Source organism: Chinchilla lanigera, unplaced genomic scaffold (assembly GCF_000276665.1).
Source record: "Chinchilla lanigera isolate Chin_1 unplaced genomic scaffold, ChiLan1.0 scaffold00073, whole genome shotgun sequence".
Classification (NCBI taxonomy): domain Eukaryota; kingdom Metazoa; phylum Chordata; class Mammalia; order Rodentia; family Chinchillidae; genus Chinchilla; species Chinchilla lanigera.
Genome location: NW_004955474.1, coordinates 11,944,579 through 11,968,846, shown reverse-complemented (window position 1 = coordinate 11,968,846; position 24,268 = coordinate 11,944,579). Strand labels below are relative to the sequence as shown.

General features: G+C 40.3%; 3 protein-coding genes across 3 annotated transcripts in view; 1 reads left to right on the top strand and 2 right to left on the bottom strand.

The window, feature by feature from the left end:
• Positions 1–13,932, top strand: part of Herc5 (HECT and RLD domain containing E3 ubiquitin protein ligase 5) — a gene marked incomplete at its 5' end in the record, with an annotated part of 36,935 nt that extends 23,003 nt beyond the window's left edge. Inside the window, 7 exon segments of the mRNA XM_013502750.1 lie at positions 2,289–2,432; positions 2,999–3,165; positions 9,830–9,896; positions 10,871–10,941; positions 11,628–11,811; positions 11,893–11,995; positions 13,639–13,932. Of these exon segments, the coding sequence (XP_013358204.1) occupies positions 2,289–2,432; positions 2,999–3,165; positions 9,830–9,896; positions 10,871–10,941; positions 11,628–11,811; positions 11,893–11,995; positions 13,639–13,844 (942 nt within the window).
• Positions 13,933–22,427: 8,495 nt separating this feature from the next.
• Pigy (phosphatidylinositol glycan anchor biosynthesis, class Y) lies at positions 22,428–22,976 on the bottom strand. Its single transcript, XM_005401449.2, has one exon. It carries the CDS (start codon positions 22,877–22,879, stop codon positions 22,664–22,666), a length of 216 nt encoding a protein of 71 aa, XP_005401506.1. The 5' UTR covers positions 22,880–22,976; the 3' UTR covers positions 22,428–22,663.
• Positions 22,941–24,268, bottom strand: Pyurf (PIGY upstream reading frame; the record flags this gene model as incomplete). Its single annotated transcript, XM_013523090.1, is given in 2 exon segments — positions 22,941–23,108; positions 24,195–24,268. Coding segments are annotated over 2 exon segments (216 nt in total), but the record flags the coding sequence as incomplete, so codon positions are not given.

The following is a 24,268-nucleotide window of genomic DNA, read 5'->3' as shown; positions in this document are numbered from 1 at the left end:
TGCTGTTGAAAGAATAAAAAAATCATAAACAAAAGGAACAAAGGATCTCAGAGAGGAAAAGATCTCTCTTTGCTGCAAAGCTGGTCTGTTTGGGGCCTCCCTGACTCTCTCATTACCTACCTATGGGCACTTAGTACCTGTGGCTTAAAGCAGCAGGTAAAATGGTTATTATCTCTGACCAGGGCAGGTAGATAGTCCAATGCACCTGGCTGATCGCCACGTCATAAGGATAGCAATCAGCATGGAGTTAGGGTAGGTTGCTGCTGTGATCAGGAACCTAGATTGCAAGAGACAACTTGCTTTTTATTGACTCAGAGTTATTTTGAGATATAGTTGTGGATTTAACTATATGATAAATGTTCATCAATGGTTTTGCTTGTAAGTACTGTTCAGCTTATCTCAGTCTAGTAGGTTTTTGACAAAGAATAGTAACAACAGATCTGTAGAATGCTTCCCTGTGCTAAGAAGTGTCGTAAAGTGCTTCACACTTCCTTGTTTAACTCTCACAGCAACACTGTGCTGTAGGTTCTGTTTTTGCCTCAGTTTTTAAATGTGAAAACTAAAGTACAGAATTATTAGGGCAATTACCCAGCACTAACACAACTGGTAAGTGTTAAGAGCTGGGATTTGGGCCCAACTAGCAGGCAGTAGACTTCCTATTTGAGACTTATTTGGCCTGCTAACACTTACTAAGTAGGATGTTTTGATGGTAGACTAGGTATTACTTTTCTATGTTTTAAATTCAGATAACACTCCTTGGACATTGACCATTTTCCACACGCTGTGTGAGAGATTTCATATACTACCCCATTTAATCCTTCTGATAATTTTGTGAGAACAAGCAGCTTGCCTGTGATAGGGAGAAGAATAATTTGACAACTGGTCTTACTGCAGAGATTTTAAATATTTCACTGAGGTTGAAAATTGTACCTTGGGCCAAGGATTTAGTTCAGTGACACAGCATCTGCCTGGCAAGTGCAAGGACCTGAGTTTAATTCCCAGTACAAAAAAAAAAAAAAAAAAAAAAAGAAAATTGCACCTCTGGCGAATGGAAGAATCATATGTCCAAAAAAAGCCAGTAAGAGATTTTGGGGTCTTCTGGAGAATATCCAGGTAGAAATGTTGAACAGAACTATGGCAAAGAGCATCTGCCATGAGAGAAGATACAGGGCTTGGAAAGTTAAGTGGCTATAGGTAGCAGAATTTTAACAGAAAGTGAGGAAAAGAGCAGAGAGAAGGCAGAAATGCCTGGATAGAACCAGGGTCAATTCCAGGATTAAGCCACTAGGAAAAGAAGGAAAAACCCGAAGAATGCTTCATAAGAGCAAGCTAGAGAAAAGTGTATGGAAAAATGTGGGGTCCTGGAGGATACAGGGTGGTAGTGAAATCGGGGTGAGACATGAGAAAAAGAGCATGGGATTAGAAATCAGAGATTCATGGTAGCCGGGCATGGTGGTGAATGCCTGTAATCCCAGCACTTGGGAAGCTGAGGCAGGAGGATTGCCGTGAGTTTAAGGCTAGCCTGGGCTACATAAAGAGTTCAGGGCCAGACTGAACTACAAAGCAAGATCCTGTCTCAAAAAAAGAGGTTCATTGTCCTCAGGGAACATTGAAGAAGAAAGGAGCTTTGGAAGTCAGCACTCGTTTTCTAAAGGTGGCCATTGTAGAGTAGAAGAAGCCAGATTGTCCTGGTTGGAGATGATGTGTTAGGATTTTTTTGTTTTCCTTTTGAGAAGAAGGGAAACCTTAATGCATTTGTAAGGTGAAGTGAAGGATTTCAGCAGAAAAATCAGGAACTGGAGAAGGTGACTGAGTGAGCACAGGTGATAGACTCATCTTAGAGACTGATGTCAACAGGGGCCTTCTGCCTCTTCAAACAGTAAACCATCACATCTACACACTTTATGCAAGTTCTTGGTTTTAGCTCTCTGAAATACTAATATTTATGATCTCTCTCTCTTCACTTTCATTAGATTTAATGGATTATGACAGTGATGCCAGTTGAAGTCAATTTAGTGGTAAAGACTGCACAGGTGCTGGGGTATGACAGGGTTAATTCTAGGCTTGGCCCCTCCAAGCTGTTGTATAAACTTGGGAAAGTTATTTAAATTCTCAAAGCCTCCTTACTCTCATAGAATTAATGGGGAGATTGAAATGATAGTGAGATGCTTACCACAGTGCCTACCAAAAACTTGGGGCCACAGTTATTCTTTCACTGGTCTGAAAGAAGACTTCGTACACAGCAGTGCAGACTGCTGGGAATGATGCATGACCTGCTGTCTCCTCAGGTTTCCTTTAGTGGAGAGATTGGGTATGACCTGGGAGGAGTCAAGACAGAATTCTTCTACTGTCTGTTTGAAGAGATTACTCGGCCAGAATATGGAATGTTCATATATCCCGAAGAGGCTTCCTACATGTGGTTTCCAGTCAAGGTTGGCCCTCTTTATTGTGTTTGTATTCCATGACAGAAGTAAACACATTGCATGTCATAGAAAAGTAGGTCATCTAGATATTTCATAGTAGGAGAGAAGTTACTGACACTGAGTATGAAATGATCTTCAGTTTTAATAGGGTGATGATTTTCCTTAAAATGGGTCCCTTTCCCTGGGTTCCTTGTGTCTGTCCACACGTGTATGCTTTTGATCAGTTTTAGAATGTATGGAGTGTGTGGAAACCTTTCTTTCTCTGTACACATCCTGCTTCTTTCTTGTTTTTCAATGAATTTGAAACCAGAGTCATGGAAAGAAATTATACGTAGTTGTAAGGGTTACTAAGACTAATATGCCTCTATTGCTGGTATGCTTTGAACCAAAACTATGGCAAGGACTTGTGTCAGTTTAGTGACCGAATATAAATGCTAAATCATCTCACCGTAGGATTTATGGGCATTAACTGACAATTTCATTTTACAAAATGGGAAAAAGGACTTACCTAAAATAAACATTCTCCTGTAGTGATTAGAAATACCATAATGCTTTTTGATTCTTATTCTTTTCAGCCTAAATTTGAGAAGAAGAGATACTTTTTCTTTGGCATGCTCTGTGGACTTTCCCTTTTCAACTGCAATGTTGCCAACATCCCTTTCCCACTGGCTCTGTTTAAGAAGCTTTTGAGCCAAACGCCTTCATTGGAAGACTTAAAAGAACTCAGTCCTGGTTTGGGAAAGTAAGTAGACATAGTCCTTTTTTTCACACTTTATCTAACATGCATTTAAGTAAATATTTAAACATGCACATCCCAATATTTTTATGTTTGACATTAGTATTTTAAGTATTTTAAATCCATTTAGCTTTGATTAGAGTTGTTAGATAATGGTTTCCTTTTTTAATTAAATTTTCTATGTGCGTTGGTACATGTTCGCGGTCCTCAGTGATCACATTCCTCCTGGAGAGTGGATACACGTATATAACGTATCTTAATTCTTTTTTCATCCCCTTCCTCCCCCGACTTCATTTTCTAAAATTAAGAAAAATTGGCTATTCCCACAGCTTATCCTGAGTACTCAAAATGATGTTTAAACTTTTCTGTGTAGTAACTGGTGGACAGAGCTCATGTTATACCTTGGCGTAATCTGCTGCTGATATCTCTATTAGATATTGTTTCGTGGTCGTTACCTTTAAAGTAGCACTCAAATTCTTAGTTAAAAGACAAGCTACCGCCTGGCGAAAACAGTGCCATATACAACAAAAAGGGTTAGTGTCCCTGCTGTGCGGCGTCCCTACATAGTAGTGCACTGCAGTAATGTGCTCACCTTCAGCTCAGGGTTTGAGATGTGTGTGTATATGTGCTTGTGCACGCACATGTATGTGTGCATGCTTGTAGATATCACATCTTGATCATTTTTATTTCGTGTGTCCCTCCTCCTCCCTCCTCCCACCTTCTCTGGATCCCCTCCTCATCTCTGCAGTCTGCCTCCCTGTTTCTTAACAAGGCTCTTTATTTTGTTCTTTAAATGATTTATATTCTGGTTCTTTCGTATCAGAGACCATCCAATATTTACTCTTTTGTGAATGACCTATTTCACTTACCATTATGGTCTCAATATCCATCTGTTTTCCTAGAAATGACTCAAATTTATCCTTCTTTGTGGCTGAGTAGTGTGTTTATGTATTATATTTTCTTTATCCATTCTTCTCTTGGTGGACATACAGGCTACTTGCATGATTTCGTTACTGTGAACTGTGCTACTATATACATGGATATGCATGTATTGCTGTGGGGGATAACTGCACCTCTTCTGGGAAGATACCCAAGAGAGGGATAGCTGAGTCAAATGGAATTTCAATTTTTTGTTTCTAAGAAATAGCCATACTGATTTCCAAAGTGATAGTACTAGTTTACATTCCCACTGACAGTGAATAAGGGTTCCTTTTTGCCCACAACCCTACTAGCATTTGTTTTTTGAATTCTTAATAACAGCCATTCTTCACTAGAATAAAGAGGAACTTCACTAGAATAAAGAGGAACCCCCCCCAAAAAAAGAGTGCTTTGATTTGCATTTCTTTAATGACTACAGATGAGCATTTTGTCATGTATTTATTGGCGATTCGTATTTCTTCTATGAAATGTCTTATTCACTACAACTGCCCATTTTTGAATGGGTCTTTTATTTTTGGCAGTCCAATTTTTTTAGTTCTTTATATATTCTAAATATTAACTTAGGAGTACTAGTAAAAAAAGTTCTCCCACTCTGTAGGTTGCCTCTTCACTCTGTTGGTTTTTTCCTTTGCTGTGTAGAAACTTTGTAAAATATCATTTGTTGATTCTTGGTATTATTTTTTGTGCAGTGAACTTCTGTTTGGGAAATCTTTGCTTATGCCTGTGTTTTCAAGAGCTTTACTGGGCTGGGGATGTAGCTCAGCAGCACAGTGCCTGCCTGGCAAGCATGAGGTTGTAAGTTCAGTTCCCAGTAACCACCACCCCATCCGCAAAAAAAACCAGAGCTTTTCCAGTTCTTTTCCCAGTAGATTCTGTGTTTCTGTTTTTCTACCTAGACCTCTGATCCATTTTGGTTTAATTTTAGTGCAGAGTGAGTGATATGGATTAAGAGTCATTGCTTTGCATATTAATAACCACTTTTTCAAGCACCATTTGTTAGAATCTGTCTCTCCTCCATCATATGTTTTTGCCCACCTTGTTGAAGATAGCTGACTGAAGGTGCTTGAGGTTGTTTCTGTGCCCTCTGTTCCATTGGTCAGTATGAGTTTTTGGGCCAGTGCTGTGTTGTTTTTACTTTTGTGGCTTCATAGTACAAATTGCAGTCTAAGACTATAATGCCTACTGCCTTGCTTATGTTGCCCAGTATTCCTTTGGCTATTCTGGGTCTTTTCTGTTTCCATATATATTTTAGAATTATTCTTTATAGTTCTGTGAAAAAAGCTGATGGTATTTTGATGGGGATTACATTAAATCCTTATATCATCTTTTATAATATGACCATTTTGATAAGGTTATTTCTGCCTATCCAGGAATAGGGGATATCTTTGTATTTTTTAATGTCCTCTTCACTCTCTTCTTTCAGAGCACTGTTTATAGTTTTTGTTATAAAGGTCTTTCACTTCCTTGATTATTCAGGTTAGTTCTGAAGCATTTAATTTTATTGAGGCTATTGTAAATCAGATTGTTTCCCTGATTTCTTTCTCAATTGGTTCATTCTTGGTGTATAGGAATATTAGTGACATTTGTGTGTTTATTTTGTATTCTGCCACTTTGCTAAGTTTGTTTATTACTTCAAAGACTTTTCTGCTGGACTGTTTTAGATGCTCTGTGAAAGATCATGCCATCTGCTAATAAGGATATTTTAACTTCTTTTCCTATTCAATCCTCTTTACTTCCTTCTCTTGCCTAATTGCTCTGGCTAAATTTTGAAATACAGGAATGACAAGAGTGAACATCCTTAAAAAAAAAAGAGTGAACATCCTTATTTTGTTTCTGATTTTAATGGGAATGCTTTCAGTTTTTCGAATTTAATATGATATTGGCAATGGGTTTGTCATAAATGGCTTTTATCATTTTAAGTCCTAAAGTCCTTTCTCTATTTGTTGAGATCATCATGTGATTTTTTTATTCTATTTATATAGTGTGTTACTTTTATTGATATGCATTCTATGAACCATCGTTGTGCCCCTAGGATGAAACCAATTTGGTCATGATACATGATCTTTTTAATGATCTGTTGTATTTTGTAAATATCTTGTTGAGCTGTATTGAATTCAGAGACCAGTAGTTCTCAAAGTGTGGGCCAGCCCAACAATTCCTGGAAATCTCTGGGACCTTCAGAGAAGATTCATGAGGTCAAAACTATCTTTTCTTTTCTTTTCTTTTCTTTTCTTTTCTTTTCTTTTCTTTTTTTTTTTTTTTTTGTCTCTTTGAGACAAGGTCTTGCTATGCAGTTCAGGCTGTCCTTGAGCTCACTTTGTAGCCCAGGCTGGTCTCAAACTTTCCATGATCATCCTGCCTCAGCCTCCCGAGTGCTGGGATTACAGGCATGTGCCACCACGCCCGGCTTAAAAACTATTTCTGACTCAGGCCGTTTTTTGCCTTTTGCATTCTGTCATGAGGAGGGGGGAGTTTTCCAGAGGCTATATAACATTGTAGAATGCTCTGATAGCCAAAAGAATGAGTGTGTATGTCTTCCTGTTTATAAAACATTCCTCACTTTTAATTTCTAATACTGCAAATTGAGTTGTAAAGCTTCTTTGTGGTCTTCAACAGTTTTAATCCAAGTAGCCTTTGTATTAAATTTGACATGCAAATTCCAAAATATATATTAATAAACAAAGGGCCAAGAATAGCCAGAAATAATTTTTAAGGTAAATAAAGATGGAGAATGTTAGAAGTGGCATGTTAGATTAATAAATGGGAAAAGGAGTTTAATAAATGAATCTGGAAAAAAATTACCATCTGGGAAAAAAGTAACAGTGGGTCACTGCTTTATGCCATTCACAAAACTCAACTCTTTGTGCATGAAAGTCTTAAATTTTAAATGCAGAAATTAGAAAGCATAAAAGAATATCTGCCATTTGGGGATTTCTTAAACAAGATATAGAAGGACCGACATTTTAAAAGATTGATAAATTTAACTACAATAAGATTAGAGAACTTCTTTGTTCACCCAGAGGTATTTTAATGAAAGAGAAACTGGTAGATAATTTGTAATCCACCTTGAGGGTGGTAGAAAAATGAGAGCGGGGAGGTACCATGTTCTGAATGACCAGTGCTATGTAATATTAAGGAGTGGGCCTTCAGGATATGATTACGTCCCAATACTAAGCACTTACGAATGGTATCAGTCCCCTTACAAAAGAGTTCCTGGGGAGCTTATTCATCTCACATGCCTGTGAGGACACAGTAGGCACCATCTATGATGATCAGTCCCTCACCAGATAATAAATCTGCTGGTATCTTGACCTTGGTCTTCCCAGCCTCCACAGCCAGGGGAGTATATTTATTATTATAAATTATCTAGTTAGGATTCTTCATTATAGGCCTAAGCAGATTAAGTCAACTCTGTATCAAGAAGTAGGTCATTACTGTAACAAATACTTGAAAATGTGGAAGCAGGTAGGTAATAGGTAGAGACAAGAAAGTTTTGAGGTGCGTTCATGTAGGCCGTGAACAGACCATAAAGGGCAGTTCTCATGAGGGCTCCGAAGAAGAGAGCTAGAGAGAAAAACCTGTCTTTACCCAAGGTAAGTGGTCATGATTAGAATGATGGTAGAATATGGACAGTACAGACCATTCTGGTAAATGTTTAAACCAGTGAGGAACATTATTTGAAATTGGAGGGAGGGCGGTTCTTGTTAGGAAGTGGCAAAGAACTTGGGTAAATTGTGCTTGTGCCCTAGTATCTTGTGCAGCGTAGAATTTAGGAGCAATACAGTTCAATATTTAGTGAGGATCTCCTGGCAAAGTGTTGGAGGGGGAGCATGGCTTTTCTTGACTACTTAGGGTAAAATGCGAGAAGAGAGAAATGGTTTAAAGATGCAGTTTGTGGTGCTGGGGATTTAGCTCAGCGGTACAGCGCCTGCCTGGCAAGCGCGAGGTTGTAAGTTTGATTCCCGGTACCGGAAACACCCTTTCACCCCAAAAAAAGATGCAGTTTGTAGTCAGAGGGAAACAGAACTTAAAGATTTGGAAAATGTTCAGCCTGGCCACGTTGTAAAGTCTATTTGGGAGAGAACACGAAGAGTGTGGCCTGCAGTCTTATGCAAAAGTTAGTGTGGCTCAGCTGGAACCTGGTGCTGTTCATTAGAACAATGGAGGGGATGACCATGAAAGCCCTTTGGGAGGCCTTCAGGGCTGTCACTCCTACCACAGGCCCAGAGCACAAGGCCTGGGGGGAGGGGCGGGACACAGGACTGTGTCAGAAGCAGGACTTCGGTGGGCAGCACTGCCCGAGTCTCTGCTCCCTGCATTCTAGCCCAGTGCCCGTAGGCCTGCCCAGTGTGGCTCAGGCTGCAGTGGCCTCTGCTCTGGAGGACCAGTGGTGCTGTGTCTACTGCATGTGCGCTCACAAGCTGTGGAGGCACGGCTTCCTCCACCTAGATTTCAAAGGCTGCCCGCTAGAACTCTGGGCCCAGGTAAGAGTGTGGCCATGGGGTGAGGCTGCCCTGTAGACTTGGAAATAGTAGAGCCACAAGTGAGCCACTCCAGCCTGGAAGATGCCCGGTCACACAAGCACAACCACCAAGGGCTACCAGGTGGGCTATGCCCAGCAAACCTGTGGTCTGGGGGCCCAGCTGGAGCCTTACTGTGTTCTAAAGGTGTGTGATACAGTCGATTATTCTCAGACCTGAAGATTTCATGTTGTTTGCTCTCTTGGGTTTTGGACTTACATGGGACCCGGTGGTAGACTTGTACTTGGAAGCACATACCTTGTTTGATTTCATACGTTCACAGCTAGAGAGCAGCTTGCTTCCTTTCCTCCCCGCAAAACACATTGTATAACTGTGTCATATCACAATACATTAATAAAAATTCAGTGGGGAAAAAAGCCAGCTTGGCTTCTACCACTCTTCACCTTTCCCAGTGACATGTATTTCTTTGGGAGTTTCTTTTAAGCTATACCAGTATCATTTACATACTTCTCTGGATACCCAAATCTGACAGTGCTGAGGAGACACTTCATCACTCTGTCTCAGGGTTTATAGTTAGTAATAGTTTAATCTCTGTTTTACATCATCTATGCTGGCCACATTAGATATGCATAACTGTCTGTCAAATGAATAAAAGAGTGTATGAGTAAACAGTGCAATATGAGACATGTTTCTTTAAAAGCCTGTATAAAGTACCATGGCATGACAGGCTGGAAATCAGAACTATCCATTTAGTGTAACCTTTTGTCAAAGATGCCTTGGAACAATTAAGGTAGTAAAATTTCAGGTCTTTCGTAGAGTTTATATTGGGACAGGAGGTACAAAGAAGGTCCCTTGTACCTTCTCTCACATTTCTTAAGTAAAAACGCATTAGTAGGAGACCTATTAATTTGTAAGTAAAATTCAGAAGCTTAAAGAGTTTGAGTACCAGTAAACATGGTATCAGTCTTTTTCTGGACAGAAACTTACTTCTTTGAATTAAGGAAATTAAGATCCATGGAAAAGAGCTGTTTCTTTAGGAATCAGGTATGAAGCCTGCAGATGAAAGTCCTATACTATACACATGTAGATGAGCTCTGGCCCTGTTTATAGACTACCAGCACACAGAGAAATGGGATGCTGTGACCTGGCTGCTTGCCTTCAGAAGAGATATGTACTTGACATTTATTTTAGATGAAATACCTAGCGATCATGATTATTTTCCTTTTAAAGTAAAATACTTTCTTCTTTAGGAGTTTGCAAGCACTTATGGATGATGACGGCAGAGACTTTAGAGAAATATATTACATCTATTTCAATGTAAGTAACAAGAAAAACTATATAACAGATCAGTTTCAGTTTTGCAGACCTTTTACATACATACCTAAGCATGTCATGTTTTACTTTTTAAAAAAACAGTTATGCTAGGGTTTTTCCTCATTTTTCATGAGTTGAGTGCATTGGTTAGATTTTATTATGTAACAGCTCTGAAACTTAGTAGCTTAAAATAACAAACATGATCTGTGAATTTCTGGCTAGACTGGACAGGCTGAAGCAGCCTCACTCACGTACCTGGTGGTTGGCAGGTGGATGGATTTATTTGGTGTGAGCTGGAACAGCTTGTCTGTCTTCCTGTTCCAGGTTTCGTATCCACTAGGAGGCTAGCTGAGGCTTCCTCACGTGGCAGCCTTGCGTTACAAAGAATAGGAAGAGCTCGCCCCAACATAGCAGCTGCTTCTCAGCCTCCTGCTTCTGTCAGATCCCACTGGGCTGACAGAACTTCCCATGGCCAACCTAGATTCAAAGGCTGAGGAAGGAGGTCGACTCCCCACTTGATGGAGTTGTTGCAAAGTCACGTTGCAACAGGGCATGAAAATCAGGATGGGAAGTATTGGTGGCCAGCTTTGCAAGTCTGCTGCAGCAGCTCTACACTATATATAAATCTAATTGGAGGATGGCAGTTTTTTTGTTTGTTTAGTACGATCACTTCATTCAAATTTTGAAAAAAAAATTTTTCATTTTGCATGATGAATGGTAATTTTTTTGTTTGTCCTTTTTTTTTTTTTTTTACTAGTTTTTACGACAGAGGTGTACATTCTTGCCTGTAGGAAAAGAGAGACACTGCAAAGTGTTTGTGTTGGTGACACATTGTCTAAGCCTTTTGTTTTGGTATTGGGAATTGAACTTAGGACGTTGTGCTTGCCAGGCAGGTTCTTGTACCACTGAGCTATATCCCCAGCCTCACTGTCTAGAGTTATTTTGGAGATGTTATCTGAGTTCATTTGTGTTTGCAGGTGCATTGGGACAGAAATGATATAGATTTAATTCCTAATGGAAGTTGCATAGCTGTCAACCAGACTAACAAGTATGTTTACAAAGAAATGAAATAGTTTATATGTATAAACTTCGTGTTGTGGTATAAATGATGTGTTAGATAAAATTGCACAAACCATAAGTATACAGCTTAATGAGTTTAATTAAATGAATATATCTGTATAATTACCAACTAAATAGAGAAGCAGAACTATAGCTATATAGTTCTAGATTGTATGAATGTGTACTAGAATTCATTTGTCCATAACATTTTTGACTTCAAGTCTTGGGCTACTGTGAATTATGCTGCTATGAATATTCATGTGCATTTGTGTGTTGCCTCCATGCAGTGCATGTCTGATCTTGGAAGCTAAGTAGGGTCATGCCTGGTTAGTACTTGGAAGGGAGGTGATACACAAGAAAATAAAACAAAACATGAACTTTACCTTATCTCCCAGCTCATTCCCCAAAAATTAATTACTGTTAGCTGTTCATGTTTTATTATTCCAGATTTTTTGTCAGTATTGATTCTTTCAGCTGTGTGACCTTGATTAATCATGTCACTTCACTGTGATCCTGTTTCTTTTGCACTAAAGTGTTCATAAGATGAGCATCTGCCTCAGACAGTTGTTATGGAGATTAAATTAGATAATCTATAAAAGCCCATGGTAAGGACTCAATAACTATGAGATGTAACCTTGGTGATTATAGTAAATGGAAATTTTTTTTTTTTTAAAGGAAAGACTATGTTTGTAAGTGTGTTGATTACATCTTCAACATCTCTGTAAAGACAGTTTATGAAGAATTTCAGAGAGGATTTTATAGAGTGTGTGACAAGGAGATAATAGGAGTTTTTCATCCTGAAGAGCTGAGGGACGTGATTGTTGGAAATACAGATTATGACTGGGAAACATTTGAAAAGGTACATCATAAAGGTTCCATTGTTGATTCATTTCAGTTTTTTCTGTTTCCTGAATTTTATTCTGTATTGTGTTTTCTCTAGAATGCAAAATACGAAGAAGGATATAACAACTCACATCCCACCATAGTGATGTTTTGGGAGGCTTTACACAAATTGACTCTGGAGGAAAAGAAAAAGTTCCTTGGTACGAATTATGTCAAATAGATGTTTAATCTTATTTCTTGTAGCTTTTTTTTTTTTTGGTACCTGGTACCGGGAATCAAATTCAGGACTATGCACTTGCCAGGCAGTTGCTTGTGCCACTGAGCTATGTGCCTGGCTCTTACTTCTTTTTGAAGGAATAAAAATAGGATTTATGATGTATACCATCTGTAACAAATCATAGTTGGTGTCAGAGCCATTCCTAATCAAACCGATGTCCCCTCTGAAAACATCAAACATCAAGTGTTAGCTGGACATGCAAAATACGAAGAAGGATATAACAACTCACATCCCACCATAGTGATGTTTCGGGAGTGATGTTTGTAGTCCCAGCTACTCTGGAAGTTGAGGCAGGAGGATTACAAATTCACAACATAATGAAACTACATGTCAAAAAGTCAAGTGTTAGTGATTCTTTTCCCCTATGATTTACACATTTAAAATAGCTAAACACAGGCTATTTTGTGTTTCCAAGTCAGTTGTAATTCACTTTGCAAATTTTGATTTCTATTTTATGCTTATGTGGTGGTTTTCCTGAGACTGGCTTACTGATTATGCCAGCTACTTACTGTATTTCCTTATTTTTTAAAACATTCATTTCTCATCTTTGTGGATGACACATATGCTGGCAGATACTCAGACTTACAATAAAGCCCAGCGTCTTGCATCTCTACTCTTAGGGAATTCTGTGCCCATGCCAATGAACGCACCTTTCACCCTCCCACTGCCAGCTGTCTCTCGTGTTCTTTCACCTGTCCTGACCCTCACCTAGCTCCTTGTTTCCAGCCACACTTTCCTCCTTATAGGTCCAGCATTCTCCTGAGCTCTCAGAAATGTCCCTGGTCATCCTAGCCTGGCACCTTCTCCCTCCTCTGAAGCCCAGCATTTACACTGAGGAGGAACTTAACTCTTTCTTGACTTTCTTTCTACCTTATATATTTTCTCTTGCCCTTGTCTTTTTCTACATAAGAATCTAATACAGTTGTGCGCCAGCCCTTGTCTGTGGATTCACTCTTCAGTTTCAGTTATGTATTCAATCCCAGTTTGAAGATGTTAAATGGAAAATTCTAGAAGTAAACATAAGTTTTACGTTGCATGCCATTCTGAGGGATATGATGAAAACTTGTTCATCTTACTGTGTTCCACCTGGGATGTGAATCATCCTTCTGTCACTTGGTAGCCTTCTCATCACTCAGATTATTTGGGTATCACAGTGCTTACTTTACTTATGGTGCCAAAGCACATGAGTAGTGATGCTGGCAGCTCAGAAATACTAAAGCGAAGCTATGAAATGTTTCATTTAAGTGAAAAGTTTATCGTGGATATATGTGTATTGGAGAAAACAGTGAATATATACATAGGGTTCAGTACAGGCCACGGTTTGAGGCATCTAAGGAGGGGGTCTTGGAACACGTCCCCAGTGGCTAAGGAAGGACTGCTGTATTCCCAACCAGACTTTAAGTTTGCTTGAGGGCAATGACTCTATCAGATCTTACTGATCTCCAGGGTACTGTTTATACAGGATTCTGCACATGGTCCTTCAATTTTTCAGTGAACAGCTTTCCTCTTTTTGTAAGCTTTGGTCTGCATGTGAAACAGACTATCCAATTTTATTCTTCTTTTTAGTGTTTCTTACAGGAACTGACAGATTACAAATAAAAGATCGGAAGACCATGAAGATAACATTTTGCTGTCCTGAGAATTTGAATGAGGAAGATCCCATGAGAGCACAGACATGTTTCAGTATTCTCTACCTCCCTAAATATTCTACAATGGAAAGAGTGGAAGAAGCTCTTCGGGTTGCCATCAACAACAGCAGGGGGTTTGGCTAACCCCAAATCCTATTTTTGCTCCTTTTTAGAAGTAGTTTCAAATACTTTTAAAAAATATTGTCAAAAATAAATTTAACTCAAAAGTAAACACAAAGTCTTGTTCACTACTCAGGGTATTTTCTTGCTGTTTGAGAATTGCTATTATTGCATGTAAGATACATATTATGAAATGAAATAGATTAGGCTGATGGGCTGATGCTTATCATGCATGAAGCCCTAAATTCCATTCCCAGTACCAAAAAAAAAACTAAAAGTAGGCTACATCTCTAATACAAATGTTTGCCTGAATGGTCGCTATGCTTAAAGAGACCGATTATCTGCATAATACCTGCTATTTCCTTCACGTGGCTGTCTCCTGGATGGCGCAGGTGGCATCGTTCCCACTTACAACCATACATTTCCAGCCTCCCTTGAAGGTGGGGGCTGGTAGCAATGATTTGGGACAGACAGTGGGAGAAGCTTCCAAGGAGGCTTTCTAAAGAGAACCTTTACAATTGGTGGCAGCTTTTGTCGTTTTTCTTCCTTCATGGAAACACCCTGACAGCTAGAACTTCAGCATCTTTTCAGATCACCAGACCACCAGAGGCAGTCCAAGAAGATCAGAAATCTTGTCCCTAAAATTCTTAAGCTTAATTATCAAAAGTGCCTAGATAGGAACATTTTATGATCAAGTAACCAATGTTTTGTGTGTTGAAGGTGCTGTGGGAAAGTCCGTTCCCATCAAACATGTCCCTTACTGATGGACATTAAAAGACTAAAACAACAGTGGGCTGCTGGCTGGATTTACCTGTTCAGATCAATATAGCATATTTCCAAACAGTTTTGTTTCAGGCAGAGAAGGGGAAACAGTATTGGTCAACATTCTGTTTCTTTCTGAGCTACATGTTTGGACTGTTAACCCCAATCTCCATTTCACTATCTGCTTTAGAAGCTGGAGAGGAAGAAAAATGTATTTCCCAGGATCCCTTGATAGCTAGAGTTGTGTGTGTGAATTACATTCTGCCAGTGGGATGTGTTGCATTTATAAAAGCTTTGCAACATGACAGGAAGTGCCTGGCTCCCATTCCCAAAAGAGACTATAAATGGGAACAGGGACAGAGAACAAAAGCATAAAATAAAAATTAGGGGGTGTTTTGAGACGAGGTCTCACTCTGTAGTCCAGGCTGGCCTGGCCTTTAGTGTGTAGTTCAGGCTAGCCTCAAACTTGTGGTAATCAATCCTGTCTCCGACTCCCAAGTGCTGAGGTTGAGGGAGCATGCCAGCACACCCAGCTGTCAACGTTTTCTGAAATTGCAAAGAGAAATTACATGATTTGCCTAGCTTTGCATGCCCATCTCATGGCCTGAAATGGAGGGGGATTGACAGTTCCAGTACATTGGAGAAGAGTGGGAAAGGTAATTCTTTCAGTGCTGTTCCAAAGAATCCAATATCTAATAAAAGCAGCAGCTGTAACATTCTAAAATGCTTTTAAAAATCTTCTTGAGTACATAAACGAACAATTATTTTATTTTTCTTGTGTAAAGATTGAGCTTTTGGCCTATGGACAAAACTTGGCAACTTTTGAGTTAGGTTAATTTGCGTCAGTCTCCAAGCCACAAGGGTGATTTTTTTTTTCAGGACTTCCTTGTAAGAGATGCTCATAGTATGGGGGAAATAAGATACAAGTTTTTGAAATGACAATAATTTGCTAAGAGGGCACAAGAATTCAGTTATTAAAATGAGGCAGTCACTCGAACAACATTTAATAAATGGTTTTGTTATGAAATGGTACATTCTCAAGCAAAAAAAATGGGGTAAAATTAGTTACCTTATTGTATATTTAAAAGGTGTTCTGAACCATTACTTATGGAACAAGGACTAATAAAGTCTTACACCTAGTATGTGTTGTCCACCCAGGAGATGGACTTGCCAGAGTGGGATGTACCCCTCTGGTTCCTTGAGCGATTTGCTGCCAATGTGCCGTGAGTTTATCAAAAGTGCCATCTAGTGGCTTATACGGAAGACAACAACTGCTTCCAAATGAGCATTTCCCTAGGTAGGACCAGACTTGCGGAGGACAGCCCTTTCTCCCCACCACTACATGTAGCAGTGAGCCTCTACTTTGGCTCTTGGATATGAGAAGTCGTTTCACATTTTCCACACACCTCAAGACTCCTACCTGCTCTGCAAGTTGGTGTCATCATTCTTTGTTACAGATTCAGATTCTGAATTTCAGAGGGGCCTCCCTAGAGCCCCCTCTTTGCAGTATTGGAAGCAAATGAGGGAGAGAAGGTCATGACAGTCCTTTATTGTTCCCTTACAGTGGAAAGTTCTCACTAGCATGGGAGGGAAGGATCTTGTTAATGAGGTAGCTAAGGTGATCTCCAGGGGCTTAAGGCGTCAAGAGGGGCTGCGGTCTCCTGAAATCAGCCAGTTATTGAAGAGGAAGGGTGAGCTTCCCCTCGGTAGCGAGTGAAGGAGTAAGACACTATCTCCTGGTGGATTTACAGAGCAGCAATTGGAGGGAGTGGGGTTAGTGTCATGAGCTGTGTCACGGGAACCTAGTGAAGGACAGTCCCCATTGACAGGCAGGAAGTCAGGGTGAGTTGCGAGTGGGGAACTTGGGACAAGAACATTAGAAACCTGTTGAATTCCCAAGAAAGGCTGTCACATCTGAAAGGGTTACGAGAAGTAGCACGATGGTCAAAATGTGGAAAGCTTAAAGACTGCATTCCACTTCTGATTAAATGCCATAATCAGCGAGCCACTTGGAACCACTGAGCCTTAGGGTGGGCATTTAGACATCACTTTTTAAATTATGTTTGTAGTAGTTTTGTTGAGATATAATTCACAGTAGTATGGATCACTGACGTTGAACCTTTTATAGCTTTCAATGATATAAACAGCCCACTGCAGGGTGCATGCCACAGGTTCACCAGCACTGGTAGAGATGTAGTAATCTCCCCTCACTTTCCATAGGTGTGGTTACCTAAGGTCAGTGCCCTAAAATATCTTTGACTGTGTGTGTGTGTTACTGAGGATTGAACCCAGGGCCTTCACATTGGGCTATCTCTCTAGCTCTTTCATATATTTTTATTTTGAGATATGGTTTCACTAAATTGCTCAGGCTGAGCTTGAGACCAAACTCGTGATCCTCCTGCTTCAGCTCAGAGTGCTAGGATTACAGGAGTGTACCACCAAATCTAGGTTGTTTTGACTCTTCCAAGAGAGACCACATTCATATAACTTTTAGTTATGGTAATTACTATATTTTACTATTAGTTACTATTAATCTCTTACATGCTTAATTTACAAATTAAATGTTTTTGTAGGTATGTACGTATGTATGTACAGAAAAAATAATACATATTGTCTCTATGCTAGTGTTAGTACTACTTAAGGTTTCAGGCACTCACTAGAGTTCTTGCCATGCATCCCCCATGGATAAGGAGAAAAGGAGAAACTTCTGTAATTCAGCTATGTGAGTGTACAGCCAAATGGTGTTTAGTATAACCACACAGTTATGCGACCATTGCCACACTCACATTTTGAACATTTTGTCACACCAAAGAGAAGCCCTGTCCTCTCTAGGTGCAGTTCCACAATCTCTCCTTTTCCTCCAGCCCTAGGCAACCACTCATGTGTACCTTTTTACTGGTTTGCCTGTAACGGACATTTCATGCCAATGGAATCACACAATATGTAATCTTACGTGTTTCACTTAGCACAACACGTTCAGGTTCTTCCATGTTACATAATATTTCATTGTATTCTTACCATGTTGCATCTGTCCATTAGTTGATAGACACTGGACTCTGGCTTTACTTCTTTTGGTTGCTCTTATGAATGATGCTGTTGTATACTTTTGCACACAAGTCTTTATGTGGCTATAGTGACATAGGTTTCATGTTATTGGGTGTATACCTAGGGGTAGATTTGCTGAGCCCCACAAATAACTGTGTATTTAATCTTGTGTGGACTGCCAGCCATTTTGCTAAGAAATTGCAGCATTTTATATTCCGACCAGCGGAATGAGAACCTATGAGGTCCAGTAAAACTGCAGGTCCACTCATAAAAGTGCAGGGAAAATACAGAAATGTCACTTTTATATAGCTGTATTTTTTCACTTTCTGTACTATTATAATCATGCATAGTGCATCTGTGTATTACAGACCCAACAAAATACATATACATATTTCGAGACAGGGTCTTGCTTGCTTTGTAGTTTAGGCTGGTCTCAAACTCAATACATAGCCCAAGTTGGTCTCAGACTTAGGGCAATCCTCCTTCAGCCTCCTGATGCTGGGATTTCAGGCATGTGCCACCAAGTCTCAAAAGTAAGAAAAAGAAAGGATAGCAAGTATATATTTATAGCATTGGTTATATTAATTTTCTCGTTCTCTTCATGTGTTCTTGTGACTTCAAATTGCCATTTGTTATTTCTTTCCTCCAAGTACGTTTTGCTTGTTCACTTCCGACATACTGTCAATAGCAAGTGTGTTACATGTGTCACATTTTCCAGATATAATTACATAGTATTTTCTACATTCACTTTGCAGATCAGTTCAGGAGAATAAATAAGCATTTCTCCTAATTTTTTACAATTACCGTAACTATCTAGGGGCTTGCACTTCCCAGAAGATACCATCACCTTCACCTGAGGGCTGGAGAAAAGTCAGTCCTATGTTCACAGCTACTTTCTTCTGAAGTGGCCACTTCTCTGAGCTCCAGCAGGGAGAAGAGATGATTGGTTGTTCAGACTCCTCCTTCTTACCAACTTTTACTAGATTCTCTTAAGTGTTCCAGTTGCTCTAAGCCCTTGGGACAATTCTGTGAGATTTTTAAGACAATTTTGCCAGTTGGGCTTGTTTCACTGCAGAGCAGGTCTGCAGAGCTCCTGACACTGCAGGGTCATTCTAGAATACGTCACAATTGTGGAGCTCTTACAAAGTTCTTCTTCATGTGAAATTTAATTTTATAAGAGAGGAAGGACTTCTAGCCCTCAAGATAAGGACCCAAGATGTTAACTAACTTGGTTAAAGTTATAAAGCTTATTTGCGCATTCACTCAGGAAATAGTTGCCCACGTCCTTTTAAGCATTAGATAAAAAATGTTGAGTAAGAGTTTACTATTTAGACAAGAGATAAAAAATAATAAAACAAAACAAAAACAGGCAATAGAAGCAGGTAAAGCATTAGAATAAAGTGGTGTGGGTTTTTTTTTTTTTTCTTTTTGTTTTTTTGAGACAGGATCTTGCTTTGTAGTGCAGGCTGCCCTTGAACTCAGGCTGACCCTCAGGTAGCCCAGGCTGACCTCAAACTTGTGGGAATCCTCCTGCCTCAGCCTCCTGAGTGCTAGGATTACAAGCATGTGCCACCACACCTGGCTTAGTTTTCTAAATTAACACATAATTATCCATATGTGTAGGTGTCTTGGTTACTTTTGTTGTTGTTGTTGGGACAAAATACCTGACGCCCAAAATTAAGGAAGGAAAGGTTTGTTTTGCTTACAGTTTGTGGAGGTTTTAGTCTGTACTTGGCAGATTATAAGGCAGAGTGGCACATGGTAGAGAGTTACAGCTCATGGTGTCTGAACACAGCAAAAGCAACAAACACACACACAAGGGAGGAAATAGCCAGAAGTACCCTCTCTTTCTCCCTTACATATGTAAACTATCCACCCCAGGGCGGGCGCAGCTCTCACACCCATAATCAAACCCTAAAAGCCTGCCCCATGACCACATGAGGCTTTGGGGGGACACCCAGATACAAACCATAACATTCCACCCTCGGCCCCCCAAAGACTCATGTTTATCTCTTTATATAAACAGCAATTAGTCCATCTGCAAGAGTTGCCAAAGTCCTAACAGTTGCAGCATTGCTGAAAAGTCTAAGTCCCAAGTCTCCCCCAAAATGTAAGACAAACTCTCTTAGCTGTGACCCCCCCCACCAATGAAAAGTTAAACACTTTTAACATTTAATGGCACAAAATAAGCAGTACCATTCCAAAAGGTACAAACGGGGACACAGAGCATTGGGACCAAACCAAGTCCAAAATCCAGCAGGGCTAACGTTATGTCCTGTAGTTACATGACCAGCATCTGAAACAGTCTGTGGCACATTGTGAGCTCCAAAGGGCTTGCATGAGTCCACCCCTGTGGCACTTTTGGTGGTTATAGCTTTCATGACTTCTCTCTTAGGCCTGTTTTGCTCCCTCCTTGCAGTTTTTTTTAGATGATCAAAAGCCAGCCCCATAACCACATAAGGCTTTGGCGGGACACCCAGATACAAACCATAACAGTAGGGTATGGGATAATTTGATACATGTATACAGTGTATGATAAAAATAGGGTAATTAACATTTTCCTCTCAAACATCTGTGTTGGGTTGCTTCAGATTCCTCTTCTAGTTCTTTATAAAATATAATAGTCATGAACTATAGTCACTCTATTGTCTTATAGAACATCAGAAATTATTTCTGCTAGCTAAAGCACATGGTATTTTAGAAAATGAACAGCACTTACCTAGTCCTGTCTTGAGTAAGAATTAGAATCTAAGCATTTTGGTTCCTAATTCTATTTTTCTTATAGTTAACTCAAAATGAAGAGGCATATTGCAGAGATAAAAGACTGAAACCAGGGGTGGTTGCATTTTAGTCCAGCTTTTGCTGGGTGAATCAATCTCTCTATTCTTCATCTCATCTGAACAGGGCAGGCACACCTGTAACTCCAGCTACTTGGGAGGCCAAGGCAAGTAAGAAAGAGGGGTGTAGGTCAGTGGTGGGACACTTTTTTAGTATAGGGTACTGGTTTTGTCTCCCTCTCCCCATAAGGATGAGGTGGGGGTGCTATCCCTCAGGTTACAAGATTAAGATGACTACGTGTGACATGCCTTGAATTATACCTGTATAGTTCTGACAAGTGATTGCTAACTAGATTCTATTAGTGAGAGAAAAGAGTTAAATACTAAACTTCCTCAGGAATGTATTGTAAACTTCCTCTAAAGTATTAACTGGTTAAATTCTAAAAGATGAAATTGACTCTCAGAATACAGTGCTTATTAATAAAACCATGTACAGACCACAGTTTGCAATTAGTTAACTGTGGACTTAGGGTAACTTAAAAACAATTCCTCTTCAGGAAATTACTGGGTACTCTATCATTCCTCTAGGTTATTATCTTGCCATAGTAACTTTAAAATATGAATTTACTATTAGTATATATTGAATTTAAGGCAACAGAAAGCACATCTCACATGTTTTAATTTTCTCTTGATGGGAAAGAATCTAAATCTTCTATTAAACTACTTTAAGATGTTAATAAGTGAATCAAGTCTTGGGCTGAGATACAGCTCTAGTAGACTGCTTGGTCAGATCCCAGGCATGCATGTTCCATGTGTTCACACACACACACACACACACACACAAATTAAATTTATATTCAATACTTAGGTGTCTCTAGGTTGACTACTGAGACATTTATGTTATACTTCAAAAATCATTACTGTGCCAGCCAGATGTGGTAGCACATGCTTGTAATCCCAGCACTCAGGAAGCTAAGGCAGAAGGATCATTTCAAGTTTGAGGCCAGCGTGGGGTACAGAGTGATTTCAAGGTCAGCCTGAACTACATAGCAAGATCCTATCTCAAAAAACTAAAAAAGAAATGGTTACTGTACTATGCTCAATCACTTCAAAGTTCTAGAACATCAAGGATCTGGCCTTCATTAGTGCTTGGTAGATCTAAGGCTGTTAACACCTGAATGTGCTTCAAAACATGGCTCTAAGCTCCACAGGACCATAATCAGCTTCATGCAAGTCTTCCCATTCCTGCCTACCCTCACCCATCCAACATGTTACTTTCCTTGGAACTGATTCTATTTGGGGCACTGAGTGCCTTGTAAACTGTTTTTTGTTTTTTTCTTTTTTTGCAAAGGGATCAACCCAAGCTAGGCCTTGTAAAAGTACTAGGCAAGCTCTCTACAACTGAGCCATCACCACCGGCTTAGCCTCTAAATTTTTTATTTAGTTTTCACATTTTTCCTTAGTACCATACTCTTGTGACAGAACAAAAGAAAAGCTGCAAACTAGGTTTTTTATGGAAAACTGTCATCGCTTATTAATAGAAGCATCTGATATAAAAGAGATGATGATAAACTCAGAATTTTTATAAATACATGAAAATTTCCTTTTATAATCACACTAGTTCAAATGCATTTCTCTAGAACTATTGATGTACTTCATTTGTTTGTTTTTCCAGTACTGGGAATCGAACTCACGACGTCAGGCTTGCCAGGCAGGGGCTGTGCCGCTGAGCTAAATCCCCAGCCCCATATTGATATAGTTCTGATATATTCTGATACAGTTCTCTAGAACTATTTTTTGAGATTGAATTATATGGCTTTCCCACTGACCTTGAAGCTAAACTAACAAAATTACAAATGACTAAACTTTTGGATGAATGGACTAAGAAAAACAGACGATGAGGGCTGGGGATTTAGCTCAGTGGCACAGCGTCTGCCTGGCAAGTGCAAGGTTGTGAGTTTGATTCCCGGTACCGGAAAAAACAAACAAACAAAACAACAAAAAAAAGAAAAACAGAAGATGATTAAAGGTGTTATCTCCATCACATTTTATTGTGTTTCTCTGATACAACAGTCAGAATCTTCAAAAAGGGCAGAACAGAAGCACAATCAAAGCTTCTGCAGCTTAAACCTCTTAGTCCTAAACTTGAGTTAAACAAGGCTAAGCAACTTTCCTCCAAACTAAATGGGTCTCCAGTATTTCCACCTCGCTGAGCTTTCAGACACAGGTGCTTAGGACCACATCCTGGCTGTGGCTGCGTTAATTATGCCTAAAGAGCTTAATACCCATCCAGGTCCAGAGGTGGAAGAACACATAGACTGGAATGGTGATGGGCAAGAGCAGACTGTAAAAGCAAAGGCTGGCTGTGCTCGTGCAGCCCTGCGGGAAGTCCTCCTCCACCGAGGCCGAGTAGAATAGTCCCGCTAAGGAGATCAGTGGAATGAGCACAGTCAGCGTAGGCAGAGACAGAAACATTCTTCCTCCCAACTCACTACCCGCCGCCGTGTTTTATAGTGTATATGGTAGTAAGAAAATGAAGCTGTGTTTTTTTAAAATGATGACTCAGTGCTGCTCTGTTTCTTCTTGCTTCTTATGTGGATGTGTGGTTCTAGCTGCTTGTGGTATCATGTAAGGAATCCCATTAACGATTGGATAAGCTATTCCCAACTCTTCATTGATCAGTTCGTTTGTGGATGCTTCATATCTGGGGGCGGGGAGAGAAAAAGGAATTGTGAGAAACAAAATGCTTGCAAGACCTCGATGGCCAATACAAGACACCATGTATCCAATTCTCCAAATAAAGTTAATTCCAGAACAGTCAATTTAAAAGCAGCAATAGCCAATTCAACCATTTCTCTAAGGGGATTCTCCTATAATTGTTCCCATGGCATCATTACCTCAGGTTATCTTATTCACTTTATTCCCAAATTATGTCTATTTTGTTTCATACCAATCAGATCTCCCTTCTATCCAAACACATCTTTACCATTATAGTCAACCCCAAAATCATCCCAGTTGGTTTACTATTGGAACAAAAACTAAAAATTCAACTTCTTCCTTTCACAGTAAATAAACTGAACTCATCCATTACAAGGAAACCAGTGAAAAATCAAAATATGCAAACTAAAAGCTTGAGAAAGAGAGGACAGAAATGAGAAAACGTGGGGCTGCAGTGAGAGAGCAATGAGCTAGTTCTACAACTGCTATACGGTAAATCAAATGGTAATTTCACTATTTAAGAAAACTAGATCGTATATTCGTTATAGCGGAAAACTAGAAAAAGAAATAACAATATACTATAAAAACTGCTAGCCATTTATCACCCCAGCGTTACCGCTGGTAACATTTTGTTGTTTATGTGGTCTGGGCTACTGGTGTCAGTGTTCGGTTTAGCTTGGAACCGCAGAGCGGCAGGGCGAGGTGAAACGCGGGAGCGGCGTCCGCAAACCCGGCGGCCCCCGCTCGGCGACGCGCAGCGCGCAAACGCCCGCCCCGCGGCGCCGGCGAGACTCCGGACGCGCAACATTTCAGCGCCCTGGCTTAGAGCCCTGCGTGCTCTGGACCTGCGCTTCGTCTCCACGGCGCTACGCCTGCTCGTACACAGCACTGCGGTTCTGAGCAACGTACACGCGTCCGGGCCCGGCCCAGCCCCGGGGCCGCGAGGGGGCTCACCCGAACCAGCTTCTTATTTAGCGCCCGGGCGCAGCCAAGGACAAACCCACAGGCGCAGGGCTCCTCCCGCAGCCCGCGACCGGAGGCCCGCGGACGCCCGGCCCGGCCCGGCCCTCACCGCAGCGGCTTCTTGGACAGCGGGCACACCAGGAACTCCAGCAGCGCCGGGTCGAAGGCGCGCGGCGGCGGCTC